The sequence below is a fragment of the Streptopelia decaocto genome, assembly GCF_964273445.1.
Source record: "Streptopelia decaocto genome assembly, chromosome: 7".
Classification (NCBI taxonomy): domain Eukaryota; kingdom Metazoa; phylum Chordata; class Aves; order Columbiformes; family Columbidae; genus Streptopelia; species Streptopelia decaocto.
In genome coordinates, this window is record NC_138661.1 from 67,287,964 (window position 1) to 67,309,888 (window position 21,925).

General features: G+C 63.9%; 5 protein-coding genes across 9 annotated transcripts; 3 read left to right on the forward strand and 2 right to left on the reverse strand.

The window, feature by feature from the left end:
- Positions 1-2: 2 nt before the first annotated feature.
- TKFC (triokinase and FMN cyclase) lies at positions 3-4,753 on the forward strand. 2 transcript variants are annotated; one of them, XM_082057725.1, is made up of 18 exons: positions 3-71; positions 732-793; positions 887-1,076; positions 1,150-1,260; positions 1,636-1,817; positions 1,902-1,980; positions 2,109-2,198; positions 2,303-2,337; positions 2,419-2,503; positions 2,605-2,694; positions 2,797-2,913; positions 2,993-3,112; positions 3,189-3,326; positions 3,837-3,943; positions 4,043-4,146; positions 4,262-4,295; positions 4,385-4,474; positions 4,544-4,753. In XM_082057725.1, the coding sequence occupies exons 2-18, from the start codon at positions 788-790 to the stop codon at positions 4,694-4,696; spliced, it is 1,731 nt and encodes a 576-aa protein (XP_081913851.1). In that variant the 5' UTR covers positions 3-71; positions 732-787; the 3' UTR covers positions 4,697-4,753. The 2 variants fall into 2 exon arrangements, with proteins under 2 accessions (XP_081913851.1, XP_081913850.1); XM_082057724.1 differs by having other exon boundaries at positions 53-71; positions 637-793.
- A 491-nt stretch (positions 4,754-5,244) lies between these two features.
- Positions 5,245-8,328, reverse strand: CYB561A3 (cytochrome b561 family member A3). The gene is made up of 6 exons (XM_082059533.1): positions 8,169-8,328; positions 6,605-6,810; positions 6,331-6,539; positions 6,104-6,258; positions 5,768-5,924; positions 5,245-5,623 (listed from the first exon to the last, which is right to left on the reverse strand). The coding sequence occupies exons 1-6, from the start codon at positions 8,207-8,209 to the stop codon at positions 5,600-5,602; spliced, it is 792 nt and encodes a 263-aa protein (XP_081915659.1). The 5' UTR covers positions 8,210-8,328; the 3' UTR covers positions 5,245-5,599.
- TMEM138 (transmembrane protein 138) lies at positions 8,259-11,096 on the forward strand. The gene is made up of 5 exons (XM_082059534.1): positions 8,259-8,387; positions 9,510-9,730; positions 9,805-9,976; positions 10,665-10,740; positions 10,833-11,096. Exons 2-5 carry the CDS (start codon positions 9,603-9,605, stop codon positions 10,943-10,945), a joined length of 489 nt encoding a protein of 162 aa, XP_081915660.1. The 5' UTR covers positions 8,259-8,387; positions 9,510-9,602; the 3' UTR covers positions 10,946-11,096.
- A 425-nt stretch (positions 11,097-11,521) lies between these two features.
- On the forward strand, positions 11,522-13,193 carry TMEM216 (transmembrane protein 216). Its single transcript, XM_082059535.1, has 5 exons — positions 11,522-11,562; positions 11,744-11,845; positions 11,932-12,024; positions 12,634-12,835; positions 12,925-13,193. The coding sequence occupies exons 1-5, from the start codon at positions 11,550-11,552 to the stop codon at positions 12,938-12,940; spliced, it is 426 nt and encodes a 141-aa protein (XP_081915661.1). The 5' UTR covers positions 11,522-11,549; the 3' UTR covers positions 12,941-13,193.
- Positions 13,194-13,409: 216 nt separating this feature from the next.
- Positions 13,410-21,882, reverse strand: CPSF7 (cleavage and polyadenylation specific factor 7). 4 transcript variants are annotated; one of them, XM_082059529.1, is made up of 10 exons: positions 21,869-21,882; positions 20,737-20,834; positions 17,931-18,149; positions 17,322-17,425; positions 16,920-17,065; positions 15,259-15,667; positions 15,066-15,184; positions 14,817-14,979; positions 14,530-14,703; positions 13,410-14,448 (listed from the first exon to the last, which is right to left on the reverse strand). In XM_082059529.1, exons 2-9 carry the CDS (start codon positions 20,788-20,790, stop codon positions 14,535-14,537), a joined length of 1,383 nt encoding a protein of 460 aa, XP_081915655.1. In that variant the 5' UTR covers positions 20,791-20,834; positions 21,869-21,882; the 3' UTR covers positions 13,410-14,448; positions 14,530-14,534. The 4 variants fall into 4 exon arrangements, with proteins under 4 accessions (XP_081915655.1, XP_081915657.1, XP_081915656.1 ...); XM_082059531.1 differs by lacking the exon at positions 21,869-21,882 and having other exon boundaries at positions 15,066-15,151; positions 20,737-21,618; XM_082059530.1 differs by lacking the exon at positions 21,869-21,882 and having other exon boundaries at positions 13,410-14,395; positions 20,737-21,618.
- Between the last annotated feature and the right edge of the window lie 43 nt (positions 21,883-21,925).

Below are 21,925 nucleotides of genomic sequence, written 5' to 3' on the forward strand. Positions count from 1 at the left end.
GCCGCCGGAAGAAGCCACGCGGGGGCCGCTCTAGGCGGTTGGAGGACCTGGAGGAGCAGACGAGAGGGCAGGTGGGGATGAGGGATCCTCCGGGGGTCTGTGCTTTGGGGGATCCCCACTTAGGGGTGCACCCCCTGGTCCCCCCCAAACCCCAGGGGATCCCTGCTGGGGAGAGGATGCTCCCACCCCGTATCCCCGTACTTGGGGGGAGCAGCCCCCCTACTCCTTCCCCGGGGAAGGGGGCTGCACCCGCTGGTCCCCCCACACACCCCAAGAGGGGTCCCCTCTGGGGAGGGGGTGCACCCACCCAGCTCCCTCGCTGACAGTTGGAACGCATCCACCTTGGTCCCCTCCACATCCCAAAAAGGGAGTCCCTGGTGGGGGCTGCCCCCCTTTCCCTCTGCCCCAGGAGGGGGTCCCTGCTTTTCGGGGTGCTCCCACCCTAGCCCCCCCCACCCCAGGATGGGCTCCTTGCTCAGGGCGATTCTTCCATCTTGGCCACCCTCCCCCCGAGGGGGTCCCTGCTGTGGGGTTTGTGTCCCTCCCCCAGCCCCTTTTGGGGGTGGCACTGACCCCAGCTGCCCCTCTCTGCTCACGCACCCCGCATCCCGCCCCACGCCCGCTGTCCCGTGCCAGGCCACGCTGTCCCCACGGGGCGCCCCAGTGGGACACCGGCCTGTCCCTGCCCATGGCGAACCTTGTCCCCCCCCGGCCCCCTCCGCTCCCAACAGACTTCGGACTCGGCGCCCAGGGCTGGGATCCTCCGCTGTCCCACCGCGTCGCCCGCATGGAGGTGAGACGGGCCGGCAGGGACCCCCTTGCCACCCCTCTGGGATCGGGGTGCCACCCCTGCCCCCCCCCCCACCGCCACCCCCTGTGCCCCCAGGTCCCCAAGAAGCTGGTGAACTCGGTGTCCGGCTGTGTGGATGATGCGCTGGCGGGGCTGGTGGCCTGTCACCCCGGGCTGCGGCTGCTGCGGGGACACCGCGTGCTCCTTCGCGCCGACTTGGCCGCCATCCGAGGACGAGTGGCCCTGATCTCCGGGGGGGGCTCTGGCCACGAGCCCGCCCACGCAGGTGAGCCCCCGTCACTGCCGCCGTGTGCTGGTGGCCCCCGGCAGGTCCCCAAGTCCCCATGTCCCCTCCGCAGGGTACATCGGGAAGGGGATGCTGACCGGCGTGGTGGCCGGTGCCGTCTTCACCTCTCCGGCCGTGGGCAGCATCCTGGCAGCCATCCGGGCAGTGACACAGGCTGGCGCAGGTAGGGTGGCACGGGGGGGGACAGGGGCTTCACCCCCCGCCGCAGCTTCACCCCTTGATGTGGCTTCGCCTCCTGACACGGTGTCACCCCCTCCCGTGGTGTCACCCCCTCCCGTGGCTTCACCTCCCCAACCACAGTGTCACCCCCAGCCACAGTGTCACCCCCCATCACGGAATCACCCCCCTGCCACGGTGTCACCCCAAACCACGGCAACATCCCCTCCCATGGCTTTACCCCTTGCCATGGTGTCACCCCCCTGGCATGGCGTCACACCCCCTGCCACAGTGTCATGCCAAAATCCCAGCATCACCCCCTGCCGTGGTGTCACCCCGCTGGCCACACTGTCACCCGCTCCCCGCTGTCCCTGTCCCGCAGCCGGGACGCTGCTGCTGGTGAAGAACTACACCGGGGACCGGCTGAACTTTGGGCTGGCGCTGGAGCGGGCGCGGGCCGGGGGGGCCGACGTGCGCATGCTGGTGGTGGGGGACGACAGCGCCTTCGCCGCCCCCAAAAAAGCGGGGCGCCGGGGGCTGTGCGGCATCGTCCTCCTGCACAAGGTCTGTGGGGGCTGTGGGTGCCCGGGGAGGGGGGGATTTTGGGGGCGGACAGCCCCCTCATCACCCGGCGCTGCCCCATGGCAGGTGGCGGGGGCCATGGCCGAGGCGGGGGCCACCTTGGATGAGATCGTGGAGAAGGTGTCGGCGGCCGCCAAAGCCATGGGTACGTGTGTGGGACCCCGGGGGTGCTGTGCCGTGTCCCCCCCATCCCTCGCATCCTCGGCACAAATCAGAGCGCCCCCCCCAGCACCAAATCCCAGCAGTTTCACCCCATTTTCCCTCCCCTCACAGGTACCCTGGGGCTCAGCCTGTCCCCGTGCAGCGTTCCCGGGTCCAAGCCAACCTTCCACCTGGCTGAGGATGAGATGGAGCTGGGGCTGGGTGAGGAGCTGCGCCCCCTCCGTGTCCCCGCAATGTCCCCAGTGGGGGCTGAGTGTCCCCTGTGCCCCGCGGGGCAGTGAGGTGACACCCCCCCATGTCTGCAGGGATCCATGGCGAGGCTGGTGTGCGCAGGATGAAGGTGAGGGGGGGGTTCAGCGCCCACCCCCCAGCTCCCCGGGCCCCCCCACTCTGCCCTCACACCCCGCCTCGTCCCCCCCAGGTGCTGCCTGCGGACGAGGCAGTGGAGACGATGCTGGCGCACATGACGGACCCCTCCAGCGCCTCCCACCTGCCCCTGCGCCCCGGTGAGCCCCAAAACCCGCCGTGACCCCCCCGGGCAGGGATCTCATCCCACTTCTGAGCTCTGGTGCCGCCCGGGGGTGTCTCACCCTGTTCCCCCCCGCAGGAGCCTCAGTGGTGCTGGTGGTGAACAACCTGGGCGGTTTGTCCTGCCTGGAGCTCAACATCGTGGCTGGTGCGGCCGTGCGGCGCCTGGGTGAGTGTCTGGGGGGATTTTTGGGGCACATTTCCCTGGGTTTGGCCCTTCTGCTCCTGGGGACCCCCCCACCTCGCTGACAGACCCCCCCTGCGCCCACAGAGAGCCGAGGCATCCGCATCGCCCGGGCTTTGGTGGGTTCCTTCATGACGGCGCTGGAGATGGCCGGAGTCTCCCTCACCCTCATGCTGGTGGATGAAGAGCTCGTGGGGCTGATCGGTGAGTGGGCACGGGGGGACAGGAGGGTTCCCAGCTCCTGGGACAGCCAGGACATGCCTGTCACCTCCTGGCACTCCAGACGCCCCCACCACGGCCGCGGCTTGGCCCAACCTGGCCGCGGCACCAGCGACGAGCCAGAGACAGGAGATACCGGCACCGACGGAGGAACAAGGGACCGTGCAGCAGGAGGCCAGCACAGGTACGGGTGTCCCCAGGGTGCTTGAGTCCCCCGGGGGGCTGTCACCTCCCCGTGCCTCAGTTTCCCCGTCCCGCAGGGCCCGGCGCAGCGCGGGTGCAGCGGGTGCTGGAGCAGGTGTGCGGGACCCTGCTCCACATGCAGGACAAGCTGAACGAGCTGGACCGGGCGGCAGGGGACGGGGACTGTGGCCACACACACGCCCGGGCTGCCCGAGGTGGGGCTGGCACCGCAGGGTGACATGGGATGGGGACTGGGGGGGACAGGGGACACCAGCCACCCCCTCCCAGAAGCGAGGTCCTCCCTGGGTTCTACCCTTCTTGGGGAGCGGGGTACCCCAGGTTGTTCTTTCCAACAGGGTGCAGGATCTGACCCTTCCTGGGGGTCAGGGTTCCCCCCGACATCCCTTCCTGTGGGACAGGGTCCCCCCAAGTTGTCCCTTCTCAGGGTACAGGGTCACCTCAGCTGTCCCTTCCTAGAGGACCCCCAGCTGTCCCTTTCTGGGGGACAGGGTCCCCTCAGTTGTCCCTTCTTAGGGGACAGGGGACCCCCAGCCATCCCTTTCTGGGGGACAGGGTCCCCACACCAAAGCCACAGTCCTGACACATCTCTGTCCAGTGGCAGCTGCCTCAAAGCATTGGGGGAGAGTCCCTGCTTGTCCCCAAGGGACAGGGGACCCCTGGGACACTTTGGGGTCCCCAGTTCCTCCCTTCCTCTGTCCCTGCAGCCATCCAGGAGTGGGTGCGTGCTGGGCCCCCCCCGGCAGCCCCGGCCCCGCTGCTCTCTGCCCTGGCTGACCTGCTGCTGGAGAAGATGGGGGGCTCCTCTGGCGTGGTGAGCATGGGGGCAGGGGGCGTGGGGCTGCCTCGTCACCCCCTGGGACCCCCACTGTGCCACCACCACGGGCAGTGACGAGGGACGGTGTCCTGGCAGCTCTACGGGCTGTTCCTGACAGCGGCCGCTCGGTCCCTGCTAAACCGTGACGACCTCGCGGCGTGGGCTGACGCCGTGGATGCCGGTGTCAAGGCGATGCAGCAGTGAGTGCCGTGTGACCCCCTCGTCCCCTCCCCAGGACCCCTGAACCCTCCCCAGAACCCCGTTCCCTCCCTAGGATCCCCATCCCCTCCACATTACCCTGACCCCCCTGCACAGGTACGGTGGAGCTGCACCAGGGGACAGGACGATGGTGAGCGTTGGGGACACGGGGCAGAGCCAGGGGTGGTGGCAGTGTCACCGCGTCTCCAATTCTCAGCTGCTGTCCCCAATTTCTCCCAGCTGGACCCGCTGTGGGCCGTGGCGCAGGCTCTGGGCGCCCTGCGCAGCCCCGGTGCCCAACTGCTGCCGGTGCTGGCGGCCGCCGTGCAGGTAACAGGGCAGGGGAAGCCGGGGAAATGGCGGGGACAATGACCGACAGCCTGATTTTGTCCCCTGCAGAGCGGGGAGGCGGCAGCCGAGGCCACCAAGGAGATGGAGGCCGGGGCGGGCAGAGCCAGCTACATCGGCTCGGCGCGGCTGCTGCAGCCCGACCCGGGGGCCGTGGCGGTGGCGGCCGTGCTGCGGGCCGTGCTGGAGGGGCTGCAGGGGTGACAAGCCATCTGTCACCCCCCTGTGGCTCCAGTGTACCCCCAATAAACCTCTGTGGTCCCCTGAGCTACCCCAGAGCATCTGTCACCGCGTGAGGGATGGGGCGATGTGGAAATTGGCTGGTGGGGATGGAAATGGTTCATCCAGGATGTCACCAGTTTGCCCAGGATGCGTCCCCAGGTGCAGGGGACAGGAGCAGAGATCCAGCTGATCCTGTGCTCTGGCGTGAGGAAGAGGAAGGAAGCAGCTGAGGCAGCCACGAGCTCTCCCCAGCGGGTGCTGGGAGGGGAAACCACAGGGCTCACATGTCCCCGCGCACGGGGCTGGGAGGGGACGCTGGGACAAGGACAACAGGGGACATGATGGAGCTGTCCCCACAGCACAGGGAGACCCTTAGCTGGGACAAGGGCCTGGGGGAAGCACGGGACCAGCTGGTGGGGACAAGCGAGGTGCTGGGAGGGGACAGGGCCCGCGGGCACCGGGACCTGCTCCTGGGCACCCACCGCAGCTCCTGGTGCCCCCTTTGTCCCCAAGGATGCAGGCACAGGGACGCTGCAGAAGCCATCAGTTTATTACATGTCCATAAGGGCCCCGGGAAGCTGCCACTGCCCTGAGATGGTCCCAGCGAGGGGGACAGCAGCGCTGACAGGCACAGGGACACTCCTTGGGTGGCTTCTGACCCAGCGAGGCTGGGACAGCTCCAGGGCAGCCGGTTTGGCACCCGCCGAGGTGCAGGCACCCAAAACCAGCTGGACCCGGCAGGAACGGGCAAGCGAGGGCCCGAGGACGCGGGCAGGAGCATCATGCTGCGGCTGCCCGCATCCTCCAGCAGGCAGGGGGCCAAAACCGGCCCAAAAAGAGGCAAAAAAAGGTCCTCACTGCAGCGGTCAGCGGCGTCCTCGGGTGTCAGCGCTCGGCGCTGAGCAGGGGCTGGGGGAGAGGCGCAGTGACCCCGCTGCCTGTGCCCCCTGCTCAGCCCCCCTTCCCTCCGCACCCCAGGGCTGTGGTGGGGGGCAAGACCCCCAGTTTGGCCCCCCAAACACCCCCTGTGAACCTCGAGAGCTGATCTGGTACCTGGTGAGAGTCCGGGGAGTCGGCGTCTGGGCGTTTCCAGCTGGGCCGGGCCAGGGCGCCCAGCACCAGCACCCCGAAAAGGATGATGAGGAGCCCCAGCGTGTTGGCAAACACAGCCTCGGCCGGCAGGAGCTTGTACTCTGTCGTCCCGTTCTTCCTGGGGGAAAAAAAGGGACCGAGAGCTCTCCTGGAGGTGCCAAACCTCCCCCTAAACGCTCACACCCCCACACCTGAGCGGGGAATTGCTCACTTCCCTGCGCTCAGTTTTGCTCGATGCCACTTCTGCCATAGAGAAACACTGCCCAGCCCCAACTCCAAACCCGCCGCGATGCTCACAGGCTGAAAAACAGCTTCTCGTTGATCCCCGACACGCATGAGGCCACCGACAGCATGAGGACGGTGGCACCAAAGAAAACGTGGACAGGTTTGTAGAAGGCGCGGAGCCAGTTGGGAGCCCAGGGCAGCAGGAAGGTGCTGAAACCAGCCGCCCACTGCGGAAAGAGGGGGTGAGGGCGAGGGAAAAGAGACAAATGGGGTGCAGGGGGGTCCGGGGCAGCACCCACCTGGCAGGAGAAGAGCAGCACAGTGACCAGCCCCAGCCAGCTGTGCAGCGAGTACATGTTTGGCGTGCCGTGGGCGTTGTGGAAACGAAAAACAGCCGCCAGCCCCAGCACGGCCAGGACGAACGCGGCCAGGGCCAGCGCGCCGTGCACAACCTTCCAGGGGAGCTTGGGGCCGCGCCGGGCGGGGGGCAGGCGGTAAATCAGGGCGGCTGCGGGGCGAGAGGGTCAGGGCAGAGCCGCGCCAGGGCCGCGCCGCGCCGCGCGCCGCCCTCACCTGCGCCGTACAGCACCACCATGCCTGTCACCATCAGCACCGGGTGCCAGTTGAAGGTGCGGGCGCTGCCGTCCAGGGAGAAGCCGCCGCGCCAGTGCTGGCACCAGGCGCCCACGAAGGCGACGCAGAGCAAGCCCAGGCCGCCCAGGAGGACGCAGAAGGGAAGGAAAGGCAGATCCGGCATCTCCGCGACGGGACGGTGGCACCTGGGAAGGAATAAAATGCACAGTGAGGCTCCAACGGGTCTCCCGCTGTGTGCGGACACCCCCGGGGAGGAGCCAGATTGAAAGGGGAACCGGCACCCCGAGGGGGGCGGCTCTGTCTCAGCTGCTGCATGCACGGGGAAGGATCCTGGGGTGAAACTGGTCCCTGCAGAGCTGGGTCCCTGCGCAAGACCCGCCCTGACGCGCTGCACCGCACCAGTGACAGCAGCTGGGGTCCCACGGGGGCCTCTGGGTGTCTGCACCCCCAGCTCCCTTCACCGTCCCCAAGAACTCACTGATCCAAACCCCATCCTCCCTGTCACACACACTTTTTCCATCTCACCAACACCCCCAAACCTGCACCCCAGCCCCTTCCACCTCCCCACTGGCACCCACACTCCCTCTCAACCCCTGCAGCACCTTGCACACCCCCAGCCGAGGGCTCACCCCGGTGGGGTGCGAGGAAGCCCCCTCATACCTCCCAAACCTGGATCCTGGCAGCCTCAGCACCCCCACTCCCTCCTGCACCAGCCCTCACCCCACCAGGATTTTGGGGGACCTGCTGGCAACAGCCCCACGACCCCTGCTCCTGGCAGGAGCGAGTCTGCGCTTGTTTGCCCGGTGATTTGCATCTGCCTCCAGAAAGAGATATTTATGTTCCCCCCACGGGACCGCGAGGCAGGAGGTGGGTGGGACGCGGCCATGGCCCAGCACACGGGTCACGAGCTCAAACACCCGCTCGCTCCGAGGCCTCGTAACGCTCATCACAGTGGTGAGCGGCACCACGGCTCCCCTGGGCCCAGGGACTTGTGACCAGCCCCACAGCTTCCCCAAATCCTGGGCCACATGGTTCCCCTGGGCCTGACCCTACAGCTCCCCAAAACCCTGAGCCCCCCAGATTCCCTGGGCCTGGGGACTTGGGGCCTGGCCCCATGGCTCCCCCAAATCCTGGGCCACATGGCTCTGGGGACACAGGGCCTGGCCCTATGGCTTCCCCACAGCCAGCGCCGCACAGCTCCCCTGGGCCCAGGGACATGGGGCCTGGCCCCACAGCTTCCTCAGGCCCAGCCCCACGACTCCCCTGGGCCTGGAGACTTCGCCCCATGGCTCCCCCAAATCCTGGGCGCCACGGCTCTGGGGACACAGAGCCCAGCCCCACAATCCCCCATAGCTGGGCCCCCACAGCTCCCCTGGGCCTGGGAATGTGTGGCCTGGCCCCATGGCTCCCCAAATCCTGGGCCTCACAGCTCCCCTGGGCCCAGGGACACGGGGCCTGGCCCCGAGGCTTCCCCGAAGCCGACACACAGGGACCGGCGGCTCCTCCCGGCCCCGGGAACACGGGGCCGGTCCCGGGGCCGTACCTCAGCCCCGCCGCCCCCGCCGCCTCCCCGGGCGCCTCCATGTTGGACGGCGCCGCTCTGGCCGCTCGCCTCTGTGGTGGCTCCTGCCCAAGGCCGCCCGGCGAACCAGCGAGAGGAGAGGCCAGAGCGGCACCAGCGCGGTTCCTCCAAGCCCCGCGCTTCCGGCCCCCGCCTCGGTGGCTGCGCCGTTGCCGTGGAGACCGGAGATGGCGGCCGCAGGTCAGCGCTGGGCCGGACCCGGGTGGGGAGCGGGGACCCCCCGGTACTCACCGGCACCCACCGCCCCGGGCACTGCGTGTGCAGCGGCGGGGCGGGGGGCACGGCGGCCTCCCGGGGCGGCGGGGCTGGGGAAGCCCCGGTGGCCCCGCGGCCTCTGAGGGTCCAGGGAGCGGAGGCGTGGCGGGGGGACAGGGGGCTGCCTGGGGCCACAGGGGGGACCCGGGGACTGTGTGGTGACACAGGGGGGGCCTGGGGACTGTGTGGTGACACAGGGAGGGCCTGGGGACTGTGTGGTGACACAGGGGGGACCTGGGGACGGCGGGGTGGCTGTGTGAGGGCAGGAGGTGGCATTGTCACCCCTTTTCCCCTGTCTCCAGCCCTGTGCTCCCTCGCAGAGGAGGCAGCCCCAGCGCAGCCTCTCCGGCCGGACACGGGGGATCCCCCGTTCTCTGGGCCCCCAGCAGCTCCTCACCTCCCTCCGCGTCCTGTTCCTCCTTCCCCAGCGCTCTAGTGCCGCTGTCCCGGGCCGTGTGGCTCCTCGCGTGTCCCTCCCGGTGTCCCCGTCCCCTCCCTGCCCAGGCGGGTGCGCGGCGCTGGGGTGAGGAGGGTGACGCGGGGTCACGGCGTGTCCAAACCTGTCCCCGTAGCGTGGCCAGCTCAGCACCGCCCACGGAGCCCCGGGCTTTGTCCAGAGCTCTGAGTCCTGCACGTCTCCGAATTTCATTGAATCATAGAATCTCTTCAGTTGGAAGAGACCCTAAGGATCACCGAGTCCAACCATAACCTCACTCTAGCACTAAACCATGTCCCTAAGAACCTTGTCTAAACACCTTTTAAACCCCTCCAGGGATGGTGACTCCACCACTGCGCTGGGCAGCCTGTTCCAATGCCTGACAACCCTTTCTGGGAATAATTTTTTCCTAGTATCCCACCACATCTGTTCCCTGAGATCAGGGCGACTCTGAGGCTGGAAGGCGGGAGGGGGAGACTGAACCTGAAGGGAGATGGTTTATTTGTGAGTGCGGCTCTGCAGCTGCTGCTGCTTTGACCCAACTTTGAGGAGGTTTGTGAGGCGTCGGGGGTGCATCCCCGCCCCCAAAATAAACCTCTGCCACTCTGCAGGTCCCGGCTGAGCCCCTCAGCTTCACGCCATGAGCAGCTGGCTCTGCCCTTGGGGATGCCGGGGCTGAGAGCTCCAACCCCCGGGGAAGGAAGATGCTCCAGACCAGCAACTACAGCCTGGTGCTGTTCCTGCAGTTCCTCCTGCTTTTCTACGACCTTTTCATCAACTCCTTCTCGGAGCTGCTCCGCACGGCCCCCGCCGTCCAGCTTGTCCTCTTCATGTGAGCGCAGGGCGGGCGGGCAGTGCAAGACGGCTTGGGGGGGAGTCTCACCGCGTCTCTCTCTCCTCCCGCAGCATCCAGGACATCGCCATCCTCTTCAACATCATCATCATCTTCCTCATGTTCTTCAACACCTTCGTCTTCCAGGCTGGCTTGGTCAACCTTCTCTTCCACAAGTTCAAGGGGACCATCCTGCTGTCAGGGGCTTACCTGGCACTCAGCATCTCCTTCCACGTCTGGGTGATGGTAGGGACAGGCAGGGACAATTTAGTATCCCCCTGTGACTCCCTGCACAAATACCGGGCTGGAAGGGAGCCGCCCCGTCCCCAAAAATCCTCCTTTTCTCCTTGGGGAAGCCCAGCGGCTCCAGCTCAGAGCTGCCCAGGAGCCGGCGCTGGGCTAATCCCCGCCTGGGGCCGTGACAGCAGCTCCTGCTTTACCTGGGATTAATCCCCAGCAAACGTCAGCGGCTGGGACAGCCCCGTCCCCAGCACCGAGGGGCTCTTGGGGGTCCTGCCTCTGTCCAGACAGCATCGTCCCCTTCTCTCCTCCTAAATAAAGTCCCTTCTGTCCCCTGCCCCAGCCACCAGCCCCTACGGGAGCCACCCCCACACTGTGCCCCACACTGGGCACCCTCCATGGGGCTCTGGGTGAGGGTCTGTCCCCCCCTACTGCTCTGGGGAATCACTTTGGGCTGGGGGGCTGCACCACACCAGGGTGCTGGAGCAGGCGGTGGTGTCGGGGCTGCCCACACCGCGCGGGCAGGGGATTGCCGGGGATTTGCCAGGATCTGGAGTCTGAAGCTCAAATAGGTCCTGCTAAATCCCCTGAGCTGCTTAATCTTTGGGGTGAGGGGCTGCTCCCCCAGTCGGTGCTGCCCCCAAAGTAACGCAGGGTTATTCCTGCCTCCCGTCCGTCTGTCCGTCTGGCTCAGAACCTGCGCTGGCGGGACTCCAGCCGCTTCGTCTGGACCGAAGGGCTGCAGACCCTGTTTGTTTTCCAGCGGCTGGGTAAGGACTCCTGGTCGTGCTGGGCTCCTGCCCCTTTCGGGGGGCCCGTGGGGGTGCAGGTGGGGTCCCCCCTCACTTTGTCCCCCCCGCAGCGGCCGTGCTCTACTGTTACTTCTACAAGCGGACGGCAGTGCACCTGGGCGACCCCCTCTTCTACCAAGACTCGCTCTGGCTGCGCAAAGAGTTTGCCCATTTCCGCGGCTGATGGCTCCGCTGGGGTTCTGGGAGACCCACCATCTGTCCCCTCAGCTCCCCGGGAACCCCTGCCGTCCCTCTGCACCTCTGCGCTCCCTTTTGGGACGGCTCCAGCCTTGTCACCTTCCTCTCGGGGAGCACCAGCGCAGCTCGTGCGGGTGCTGGGGGTCGGTGGGAGGCTCACGTTGCGTCCCAGCTGCGTGGTGGGAGGCTCCATCCCAGTGCCACAGCGCCTGTTGGGATTGGAGTGTTTTAATAAAAAGTAAACAAATAAATCGGCCACGTTTTGTAATTTCTGTGCGCCCTGTGCCCCCCGGTGGTTCCCTTCCTCCCAGGGATGGCAGCTGCCATCCCCACAGCCTTATCCTGCTCACGGCAGCCACAGAACGGGGCTGTTCCCACCTCGCAGCGTGGGACGCTCGGCCCAACGGAGGCAGAACCGGAGGGAGGAACCGGGGTTCCCCCCGGCCCCGTCTGCCGGACGCGGGACTCGAACGCGCGGCTCAGCGGCTGAGTCCTCCTGAACCATAGAGAGGTCGGAGAGAGCGGCCGGCTCCTTTCCCGCCCAGCGAGGGTGGTTGCGGCGGTTGCGGCCGTTGCCATGGGGATGGAAGATGGCGCCCCCGAGTGAGTGCGGGTCCGCGGCCAGAAGCGGGGCCAGGACCTGGGGATGGGGGCGGAACGGGGCCAGGACCGAGGGGAGCAACGCGACCAGGACGGGCAGCGGGTTGTGGGCTGGGATCGGGGTTCCGCGGGGCGGGGGAGCGGCCCGTGCCGCCCCCACCCACGGCCGCCGTGCCCCCGCCAGGCCGCCAGCGCTCCTCGGCGCCGCTGCAGGTCCTGCTGTTCCTCAACGGCTGGTACAGCGCCACCTACTTCGTCCTGGAAGCTTTAATCTTCATCTACAAGGGTGAGACCCCCACCCCAGATCCCTCCCGGCTCCCCGCAGGCTGCAGCCCCCACCCCGGGCGTGGGCTGATGCGGCTCTGCCCGCAGTGCTGCTGCTGCCATATCCCTTCACCAACCTGGTGCTGGACGTGGGGCTGCTCCTGATCTACCTCGGCACTGAGGCCACACGCATCTTCTTCGGTGAGTCTTGGGGACCGCGGGGCTGGGGCAGCGTCCCCCGGGGTGACACCGGTGCTGGAGCCAGTTGAGAGAAGGGAACGGAGCTGGTGAGGGGCTGGAGCACAAGTGTGATGGGAGCGGCTGAGGGACCTGGGGGTTCAGCTGGAGAACAGGAGCTGAGGGGAGACCTTCTGATCTCTGAACTGCCTGAAAGGAGCTTGGAGCCAGGGGGGTCGGGCTCTGCTCCCCAGGAACAAGCGCCAGGAGCAGAGGAAACGGCCTCAAGTTGCACCAGGGGAGGTTGAGGTTGGATGTGGGGAACAATTTCTTCCCCAAAGGGCTGTGGGGCATTGGAACAGGCTGCCCAGGGCAGTGCTGGAGTCACCATCCCTGGAGGGCTGGACAGACGGACATGAGGTTCTCAGGACATGGGGCAGTGCCAGGGTGGGGGAATGGTTGGACTCCATGATCTCAAGGGTTTCTTTGACCCAAAACGATTCTGTGATTCTATGACACCAGACTCCAGAGCCCTCCTGGGAACTGCTAGGACCCCAATGGTGCTGTTCACCATGTCCCCCACACCACAAAGTCCCCTTTATGTGTCACCCCTCCATAACCACACACCCGCAGGCTCCAAGGGCAACCTGTGCCAGCGCAAGGTGCTGCTCTCCATCAGCCTGGCCCTGACCGGGCCCGCAGCCGTGATGGCCGTGTATTACCTGCTGCTGCAGACCTACGCCCTGCGCCTGGAAGCCATCCTCAGCGCCATCCTCCTCCTCTTCTACGCCGCAGAGGTGCTGCTGGGCGTCCTGGCGCTGTTCTCCTTCTCCAGGTACTGCCGGCCCTTTGTGCCCAGAGGAACCAACACGCTGAGCTCTGAGGTTTGGCGCTGACACGTCCCCTTTCTTTCCTTCTCGGCAGCGCGGATTCGTACTGAGGCCCCGCGCCACGCCAAAGGATGGGGCGCAGGAGCCGGCAGCTCCATTTCCAGCTCCAGCGCCCGCAGGCAGGAGTTTCCCCCTGCCTGTGCCCACGAGTGACCTGCCGGGTGGCAGCAACCCGGGACTTACCCCCCAGGGCTTGTGACACGCGGCTCAGTTCGAGGTACAGAGAATTGTTATTATTTTTTGGTTTTCTACTGCCTTCTCAGAATGAGTCACTATTTTCCAATAAATATTTATTTTTACCTGCTGCTTGGGCATGTGGGTTTCCCCTGTGAGCTTCCAGCACCACGGCCCTGAGCCGGCTTGGGGGGCCCCTCAAAAGTGTCACAGGATGGTGACAATTGGGGACGGGGCACAGCAGCACTAACAGTCCCCAAGCACCACTCATCCCTCCCACACAGTTGCCCTAAAACGCTCCCAACCCCACTTATTACCGAAAAAATAATAATAATCATAAGGAGGAAACGCAACAGAAGAACCTGACGGCGCCGTCTAAAAGATCGACAACGTCATCAAGTTTATTACACAATTTCCAACCTATCGGAAAAAGACAAACAAATCTAGTGGCTGCGAGCGGGGGGGCAGCGCCTCGCTGGGGGTTAATCGGGGGCTGCTCTGCGCTGTTGCCCCCCCCTATTTGGAAAGAAAAAAACCTAAAAATTTGTGTCGTTAAGTAAAAAAAAATAACCAGAACTGTCCCACTGAGCGCTCCCCCCCTGCGCTCCCCCCCCCCGGCACCTCGCGGTACTTTACAAGACTTTTTTTTTTAGTTAGTTAATGTGATTTTACCCTAAAAAAAGACCTCCGGAGCCGGGCTTCTCCTGTCCACAGTTCAGAGGGTGATGCCACTCGCCCTGGATGTCACCTTGTGTCCCCTCAGCTCCCTCTCCTGCCACAGGGACCCCAGAGGGGTGCGGGGTTTTGGGGGGGCTCTGCCTCCACCTCCTCCTCTTCCTCTAAAACAAGGAAGATGCTGCGGGAGAGGTGGCTCCGGAGCTGCTGTTGCAGGAGATGAGCATAGGGGTGCCAAAGCCACTGCGGCAAGTGACATCGGGGCAGAGACGCCCTGGCCACACTTCCCCTTTTAGAGGGGGGAGAAAACAGGAGCGTGGCAACTCACAGGGCTTGTCACGGGGACAGGAGTGTGGCCAAAAACCCCGCAGCAGAGTCGGGAGCTGTCCACCCTCCGAGCCCCAGTGCTGCGTGGCGCTGGGGGGGCTCCATCCCCTCCAGCCACCCCAAAAACAGGTGACGAATCCCCCTCCGTGGCAAAAAAAGCACCATTTCTCTTTGGGTCCAAGTGTCCACGGAGCGGAGCAGGCGTTCCCTGGAGCGGTGGGTGCGGGCAAGGCCACGAGGTGGGGGTGGGAGCCCCCCCGGGCACCCGGAGAGAGCTGGGGGTGGCGGGGAAGGGACGGGGGGAGCGGAGCGGCCTCGGTCACGTAGTCCTGGTCGAGGTGAGATACGAGTCCGTTAAAAACCACTTAAACTGTCAAAACTCCTGTGGGGAGAGTGGAGCGGTGAGGGGGGCACCCAAATCCTGGAGGCGGGGACACCTGCGGCCCCCCTGCCACCACCTCACCTGTCTCAGTGGTGCCGGTCCCTGTCTCTGTCCCTGTCGCGATGTCGCTCGTGCTCTCGGTTCCGCTCTGAGAAATAATCCTCGTGCCGATCGTCACCGTGGAGCAAATCTCGGTGCCGCCGGCTGCTCTCGCGCGACCGGCTGGGAGAGCGCTCCCGAGATCGGTGTCTTTTCCTGAGGAAAAGGAGGAAAAAACAACAAAAAAAGGTTTAGTCACCAATAGGGATGTCACCAGGATGCAGAGCCCCAAGAGGGGGTGCAGAGGGCCCCCCCCGAGCCACCGGTACCGGGAGGAGCTGCTGCCGGTGCTGTAGGACTTGGCCTCGATGCCGTGCAGACAGTCCTTGAGGGACGAGAGGAGGACGCGGCACCGCTCGTCGCTGGCGACACGGGACTGTTTGATGACGGCGATGGCCGTCAGGAGGGTCTCGATGGCGTCGCTGTAATCACCTGGGGGGCGGGAGAAGGGGTGAGGGACGCGGGTCTGTCCCGGGGTGGGGACATGGGGGACACACGGGGGACGTGGTGAGCGGTACCTTCGCTGGCACCAGACACTGCCTTGGAGATGGCGCTGCTGGAAATCGCCCGGTTCCTGTTCATGATCTCCTCAAACTCCAGGTCGCTCGCAGGGGGAGGGGGCAGGCTGAGCTCCCGGCTGCGCGGAGGCACAAACGGGGGTCAGCCCCCCCCCAAATCTGGTACCCAGCCCCCCTTATCACCCTGCATCACCTGCTGTGGTTGTAGGGGGCCATGGCTTTGCCGTAGGTGTCCGGTGGAGGAGCCAGCGCCGTGTTTGGGGGAGGGAAGAAGGCAGGATTGAGGTGCAGGGCGGGGGGCACAGCCCCCGGCGGGGGCACAGCCAAATGTGGGGGCAGTCGGGGCGGCGGGGGCATGAGATGCTGGTAGTGGATGCCTGGGGGGGGCGGGGGGACTCCGAAACTGGAGGAAAGGGGGGGCGGAGGCGGCATGGGTGGCGGGGGGAGCCCCATGAGGGGGAGGGCGGCGGGGGGGCGGCTGAAGAAGGGCAGGACGGAGCGGGGTTTCTCCAGGCGGGCGGGCGGTAAAGCGTTCCCCGTGGGCATGGCGCAGCCGTCCACCGAATCCACCGAGTCCCGGGAGTGGGCCCGCGGCGGCACACCTGTGAACGGCAGCGGGAAAGAGCCCTCAGCCGCTGCCGGGGGAGCCGGGCCTCGGAGACCTCCTCCTCCTCCTCTTCCTCCCCTTCCCCGTGAGATCTGACCCCGGGAGAGCTTGAGGTGCCTGGAGAAAGATCCAGGCTCCGCTTCCTCCTGCCTCGAAGCAGAGACCGGTTCTCCAGCTGCCGAGCAAGGAGGTCACAGGGAGAGAGTGAAAAGCCACAAGGAACAGGGGGAAGTCCCCAGCAAAGAGGTCACTGGGTCCCCAAAAGACATTAAACGCCCCAGAGAGCCAGAGATCCACACACGGATTCAGAAAGGCCTGAAGGTGAAGAACACGAGGGGACAGAACCCAAGTGCCGACAGCCACGGAGCTGCTGGAGGAAGGAAAACTCGGTGCTGAAGAGAGGGATGAGAAACCTTTGCTGTGTCCAAAGAAGATGAGAGAGGAGAGGGGATGATGGGGGACGCTGCCTGAGCCATCGAGCAGAGCACCGAGCCGGGGACAAGGGTTCACGTGAGCTCAGCTGTGCCGGTGGCAAAGCCCCGGCTGAAATTCAGCCTCCGTGGGATGAGGGGCCGGAGAAGAAACACGTCCTGCTCCCCCAAAACATGCAGAGGGGATGGGACGGGGTCTCACAGCGCCCGGCAGGTGCTGGAGCTGAAGGGAAGATCACAGCTGCCCCGCTACAACTCAGCCAGAGCACTGAAAAAATTGTTCCTGCGTGAAATGGGGGTCACAGGATCTACAATGAGCAAGAGAGTCCCTGCGGCTCGGCAGAGACCCCCCGGCATGAGGTCGGGGTGTCCCATCGCTGCGGAGTGAGGCCAGGACCACCTTATCGCCCCCGGGCAGGCCCCAGCTGGAATCCTGCGTCCAGTTTTGGGCACCTTACCTCCGCAGGGATGGACAAATTCTGGAGGGAGATCCAGAGAAGAAGCTACTAAGAGATATTTGGAGGGTCTTAGCTATGTTGAGAGGCTGAAGAGCTTAAGCCCATTCAGTTTGGAGAGGAGGAGGAGGAGGCTACGAGGGATCTTCGCAGTGTGGGAAGCACCTAAAAAAAGGGGATCATAAAGACTCGGGTCAGGATCTAAAAAAATCAGACTCAGCAGCAAAAGGAAAACAACCCGCAAAGACTCCTCCTGCTCCCCCCAAAAACCCTGAGGTCTCGCCGAGCTCTGCTGAGGATCTGGGGGGGCCCACAGGCAGCGTGGAGACCCCCCCGCGCCCGCCATGTCGCCTCCACTCACGTTTGCGAGCCTGCGCCTCGAACTGCGAGAGGTTCTGCCGGGTCGCCAGCCTCACCTCCACCTTCTCCCCATTCAGGATTTTGCCAGGTAAAAGCTCCAAGAGTTTGTGGACCGAGTTCTCCGAGGCGACCACCACTTCCGCATACCTGCAGGGAAGCCTGTCACCCCCTGCCTGGGGATGGGGAGACCCCCGGGGCTCCACCTGTCCTCGCAGGCAGAGCCCCCACCTCCCGCTGAGCCCACCCTTTTCCCGTGATATTTGGGGGTCTCTGCTTTGCCACCCCAGCTCCAGGCAGGGCTTGTGCCCCTCAGGACAAGCCCCCTCACTCCCCAACACACACCCAACCTGGTTCTGAGGGTCTAACCCTCTCATTTCTCCCCGCCCCCCTGCTCAGTTCTCACCCTTTGGACTGGCCATTCACTCGGTTCTCTGCGAATTTCAGCTCCACCACATCGTAAACACCGACCGAGCGGATGGTCTGGATCAGCTGCTGGTCCGTCGTCCACTGAGGGGACAAGAGGTCAGTGTCACCTCACCAAGCCCTTCGCAAGGCCCAGGTGCTCCGCATTTAAGCCAGGCTTAGCACTCAGGGGGCACTGGAAGCAAAACCACCCTCACAGCCCATAAAGGGAGTGTAAAAATCAGCCTTGAGTTTAAAACAGGCCCTGGGTGCAGGTCTCAGTGTCTCTGGACAAGACAGAGCTTTCCCAGAACAGTCCCTGTGTCTGTCACCAGAAGGGGACTCGGTCCCCAAGAAGGCAGAACCAGACAGGTTTTTCTCTCACCCAGGCTGGATCTAAAACCCCTCAAGGCTACAAATTCCTTTCCCCTGAGGACCACAGGGTCAAACCCAGTCCAGGACACCAGATTGGCGCAGATTGAGGAGGAACAACAGCCCAAACCAGGGGTGTTGCAGTCTCCTGGGGGATTCTCAGGGGGATCCCCACCTCTGTACGTGCCCCAGGAGACCCCAAAAATCCCAGGCAGGTGTGCTGGACCCCCCCACTCACCCAGGAGAAGCTGCCCACGTAGACGGCAGCTCTCTTGTTGCGCAGCCCGCTGTACGTGTACAGGATGGCGGGAGCTTTGTTGTTGGCTTTGGGAGAGGTTTCTTGGCGGATCTCTGGGGGAGGCTCCGAGCTGCTGGTGCGGTTTTCGGGGGGCTGTGAGCTGGCGGCTAACACGTCGTCATACAGATCCATCTGATCGGCATTACTGAACTCTGAATCCTGCGAGGGGAGAGAGGGTGAGAACCGCAGCAGGGGCCTTGCAACCACCCCCTGCCTGTGGGATCCACCACAGCTTTTCCTCCTGTGCAATGTGGAAATCCCACCCAGCCACAGTCACAGAGTCATTTTGGTGGAAAAGCCCCTCGAGATCATCGAGTCCAACCGCTCCCCCACCCCTGGCACTGCCCCATGTCCTGAGAACCTCATGTCCGTCTGTCCAGCCCTCCAGGGATGGTGACTCCAGCACTGCCCTGGGCAGCCTGTTCCAATGCCCCACAGCCCTTTGGGGAAGAAATTGTTCCCCACATCCAACCTCAACCTCAAGGTTGGCACAACTCGAGGCTGTTTCCTCTCATCACTTGTTCCTGGGGAGCAGAGCCCGACCCCCCCAGCTCCAAGCTCCTTTCAGGCAGTTCAGAGATCAGAAGGTCTCCCCTCAGCTCCTGTTCTCCAGCTGAACCCCAGGTCCCTCAGCTGCTCCCATCACTCTTGTGCTCCAGAAGGGAGCAAAACTCCAGGAAAATAGAACCACAAGCTTTTACCCCAATCCGGTTTGATTTTCCTCCTTCCAACTTCACCTACAAGTGGTGGAAAAGCAAAGCAAAGCAAAGCAAACCAAACCCCCTTGGCAGCGCAGCCATTCCCGGCACAAACCAGCCGCCAAGGAAGCTCCTGAGCCGCGAATTCCTGTGTCCCAGATCCGCCTGGCGATCCCCCCTCTCCCCGGTTGTATTTAATTTGGAGCGTGCCGCCAGCACTGTGTTTACCACAGACCGTCCAGACTCATCGCTCACCCCGGTTCAGCGCATGCCGAGCAGCGTTTTATCCTACAAATTACTCCGGGAGCAACGCGCAGGTCCCGTGCAGCACAAACACCAGAGATTCTGCTAATTTTTAATTTTAGGACTGCGAATGCACCTGGGACAACGTCTTCTGTTCGAGACAGCACGAGGTGATTAAATCCCCTGCGCTGCGATGCCCAGGCAACCACACAGACACAACACAGCCCCTGGTGAGCTCAGGGAAATACAAAAAATCCACCCATTTTCCCCCAAAACACCCTTCCTGACAGCACCGTCTGTTTCTAAGGCAAGTTGTAACTTCTATTTCAGCCGCAGAGCCGATGAAAAGGTTACAGGGGTTTCAGCGATGTTTTTGTGCTGTTCTCCAAACAGCCCCAGCGTTTGTTTAACCCGCCCTCCCGCGCTCCCGCCCCCACCACGGCCTGAGGCTGCAGGAATTTTGGCCTGAAAAGTTTCAGGAAGTCGAGAATGAAAATAAATAAGGGGCTGCAGGAGCAAAGCGACTTCGGGGAGGCTTCGCCTTGAAGTTTTGGGGGATCTTCTGTGCTTCATAAAGCCTCCACCTGCTCAGCCGTGTCAAAGATCTTCTGTGCCTGGTCTCCAAAGCCTCCGGTGAAATCGTTCCATGCCGTTCCATGCTCTGCAGCTCCGTCCTCTCAGCGTCCTCTCATCTTCTCAACGCTGCTTCACTTCTTTACTCCCAAAGAGCCCCGAGGGCAGACCTGACCCCTCCCAGACCCTCTCAGCTCCCCAAAGGACATTCCTACATCAATTCAAGCCGCTGCTTTTGTCACCCGTCCTGCTCCAGGCCTCCTGGTGACCGAACCTTTGCAGCAAAACCTTCCTGCGGGCACAGCAGCGACTCCGCAGAACCCTCCCGTTAACTTTGCTGCTCATTTTCCTCCGAGATGTTCCAGACTTTCCAACGGCACAGTTCTTCTCCAGAGAGCAGACACTACATCCACTTCCACTACTTCCCTTTTGCGTTCAGAGAAATTGCCGTAAGTTTTCTCGTTATTCTGCACGTTTCTAAGCTCCAGCCCAGCGACCTCCACGCGTTTCCTCAATCCGTCCTCATCCTCGCAGCTCTCCCTTCCACTCACGCCCATTTCCCTGCTTCTATTAAAAGCAAATTGCATAAAAACATCCCCATTAGGCCACCCCAAAGACTGAGCGGTCCTGTTTGGTCCCAGGATTGTTTAACACACCAGGAATTGGGTTTATTCTGGGTGTTTTTCAGGAAGGTCACAGGCATGGCAGAGCCAGAGGGCGTCCAGCTTCTACAGGCAACACAATTTGCTTTGCAAATCACCTTTCTAGCGAGATTCCCGTTATTTTTGGCAATGATACAGCCAGATCAGACCCTGCCCTGCTCCGGGGTGACTCCTCTCAGCAGGGAAATGCCAGCTCCTCGGTCCCCTGAGGCGCTTCACACCATTTCCAGCATTTCGCTTTTCCCAGAAGGTCTCCCAGGTGTCTCCTCCATGGGTTTCGTTGCCAGTTCATCCCTCTTGCCCTCCAGCACAGACCAACTTTTCTTTTCCACAGCCCTTTTTGATCTTCAAACATCCACCTTCACACATCCGCAGCAAGACCCTTGATTCCTGACTCATGATGAATTTAGGGACAGTCCCAGTCCTGGGTTCCCCCTGCCCGGGCACACTGGTCATGTCCAACCCTGTTAATCACTCTGGCACCCCGCTAATGAGTTGGCTGATGCCGGTTACGCTGCTTTGCCCCCCAAAAAGGGCATCTGCTCCCCCCGGCGGGACACAGCCCCTCACCTGGTTGAACTCCTCCTCGGCGTAGATGTCGATCAGATCCACCCCCTCGGACATAGTTCCAGAGACGGGACCGGGGCGAAGCGGCGAGACGGGGTGCACTGCGGGGGGAAACGGGGGTCAGTGAGGCACTGGGGACCTGCTGCATGTCCCCCCAAGTCTCCTATGTCCCCCCAGTTTCCCTGCGGGCACCACCCCCAGCAGCCCCTCACCCTGGGACGCAGCACAGGAACAATCGCCCCCTTGCTGAGGGGCACCTGGGGGACAACGTGGCCCCGTTTCCCCAGACCTGACTGATGCAGGGGGGGCAACAAACCACTTCAGGGGGAGACGAACTCCCTTGGGGGGCAACAAACCCCCTCAGGGTGTAACAAAGTCCTTCAGGAAGTAACAAATACACCCGGGGGACAACAAACCCCTCTTGGTGGCAACAAACCATTTGCAGGGCAACAAAATCCTTCAGGGACAACAAACACACTTGGGGGGGGGGCAATAAAATCCTACAAGGGGCAACAAACCCCTCAGGGGACAACAAATACAGCCAGGGGACAACAAACTCTTCACAGGGCAACAAAACCCCTCAGGGAGCAACAAACTCCCTCGGGGGACAACGAACACACTTGGGAAGCAACAAACCACTTCAGGGGGTGACAAATTCCCTTGGGGGGCAACAAACACACTTGGTGGGCAATAAACCCCCTTAGGGGGTAACAAAGCCCTCAGAGGGCAACAAATACAGCCAGGGGACAACAAACCGTTCAGAGGACAACAAAATCCCTCAGGGGGCAACAAACACACTCGGGGGGCGACAAACCCCCTCAGGGGGCAACAAATCCCCTCAAATAGCAAAAAACCCCTCAAGGGTAAACAAACTCCCCTCAAGAGGCAACCACAACCTGCCCCCCCGACCCCGGGAGCCACGGCCCCCCGGCCCCCTGCCCCAAACCCGGTGCCCCCCCTCACGCAGACCCTCCCCAGCACAGAGATCCCCGGGGGGGCCCCAGCGCTCCCCACACCCCGAACCGCGCCGCCCCCCGGCCCAGCGCCCTCCGCCGGGGCCGTGCCCGCCGTGTGTGCCCGGTGGGGCCCGGAAGGCCCCGGGAGGGGTCGCGGTCCCCCCGGCCCGGCCCGTTACCGCCTGCAGGCCCCGAGCGCGCCCGCCAACCGCGCTCACCGCCAGCGCCGCGCCACG

Excerpts from the sequence above, each read along its gene's own strand:
- TKFC (XM_082057724.1), top strand. The coding sequence starts at position 689 with ATGGCGAACCTTGTCCCCCCCCGGCCCCCTCCGCTCCCAACAGACTTC. Across the intron at positions 3,113-3,188 it reads GCAGCAGGAGGCCAGCACAG|GGCCCGGCGCAGCGCGGGTG; the intron begins GTACGGGTGTCC and ends CCCGTCCCGCAG. Across the intron at positions 4,147-4,261 it reads GGTGTCAAGGCGATGCAGCA|GTACGGTGGAGCTGCACCAG; the intron begins GTGAGTGCCGTG and ends CCCCCTGCACAG.
- TMEM216 (XM_082059535.1), top strand. Across the intron at positions 11,846-11,931 it reads TTTAATCTTCATCTACAAGG|TGCTGCTGCTGCCATATCCC; the intron begins GTGAGACCCCCA and ends CTCTGCCCGCAG. Across the intron at positions 12,025-12,633 it reads GGCCACACGCATCTTCTTCG|GCTCCAAGGGCAACCTGTGC; the intron begins GTGAGTCTTGGG and ends ACACACCCGCAG.
- CYB561A3 (XM_082059533.1), bottom strand. The coding sequence starts at position 8,209 with ATGGAGGCGCCCGGGGAGGCGGCGGGGGCGGCGGGGCTGAG. Across the intron at positions 6,259-6,330 it reads TGCTGCTCTTCTCCTGCCAG|TGGGCGGCTGGTTTCAGCAC; the intron begins GTGGGTGCTGCC and ends CTCTTTCCGCAG. Across the intron at positions 5,624-5,767 it reads ACTCCCCGGACTCTCACCAG|CCCCTGCTCAGCGCCGAGCG; the intron begins GTACCAGATCAG and ends CCTCTCCCCCAG.
- CPSF7 (XM_082059529.1), bottom strand. The coding sequence starts at position 20,790 with ATGTCCGAGGGGGTGGATCTGATCGACATCTACGCCGAGGAGGAGTTC. Across the intron at positions 17,066-17,321 it reads GTGAATGGCCAGTCCAAAGG|GTATGCGGAAGTGGTGGTCG; the intron begins GTGAGAACTGAG and ends GCTTCCCTGCAG. Across the intron at positions 15,668-16,919 it reads CGAGGCGCAGGCTCGCAAAC|GTGTGCCGCCGCGGGCCCAC; the intron begins GTGAGTGGAGGC and ends TGCCGTTCACAG.
- TMEM138 (XM_082059534.1), top strand. The coding sequence starts at position 9,603 with ATGCTCCAGACCAGCAACTACAGCCTGGTGCTGTTCCTGCAGTTCCTC. Across the intron at positions 9,731-9,804 it reads GTCCAGCTTGTCCTCTTCAT|CATCCAGGACATCGCCATCC; the intron begins GTGAGCGCAGGG and ends CTCCTCCCGCAG. Across the intron at positions 10,741-10,832 it reads GTTTGTTTTCCAGCGGCTGG|CGGCCGTGCTCTACTGTTAC; the intron begins GTAAGGACTCCT and ends TCCCCCCCGCAG.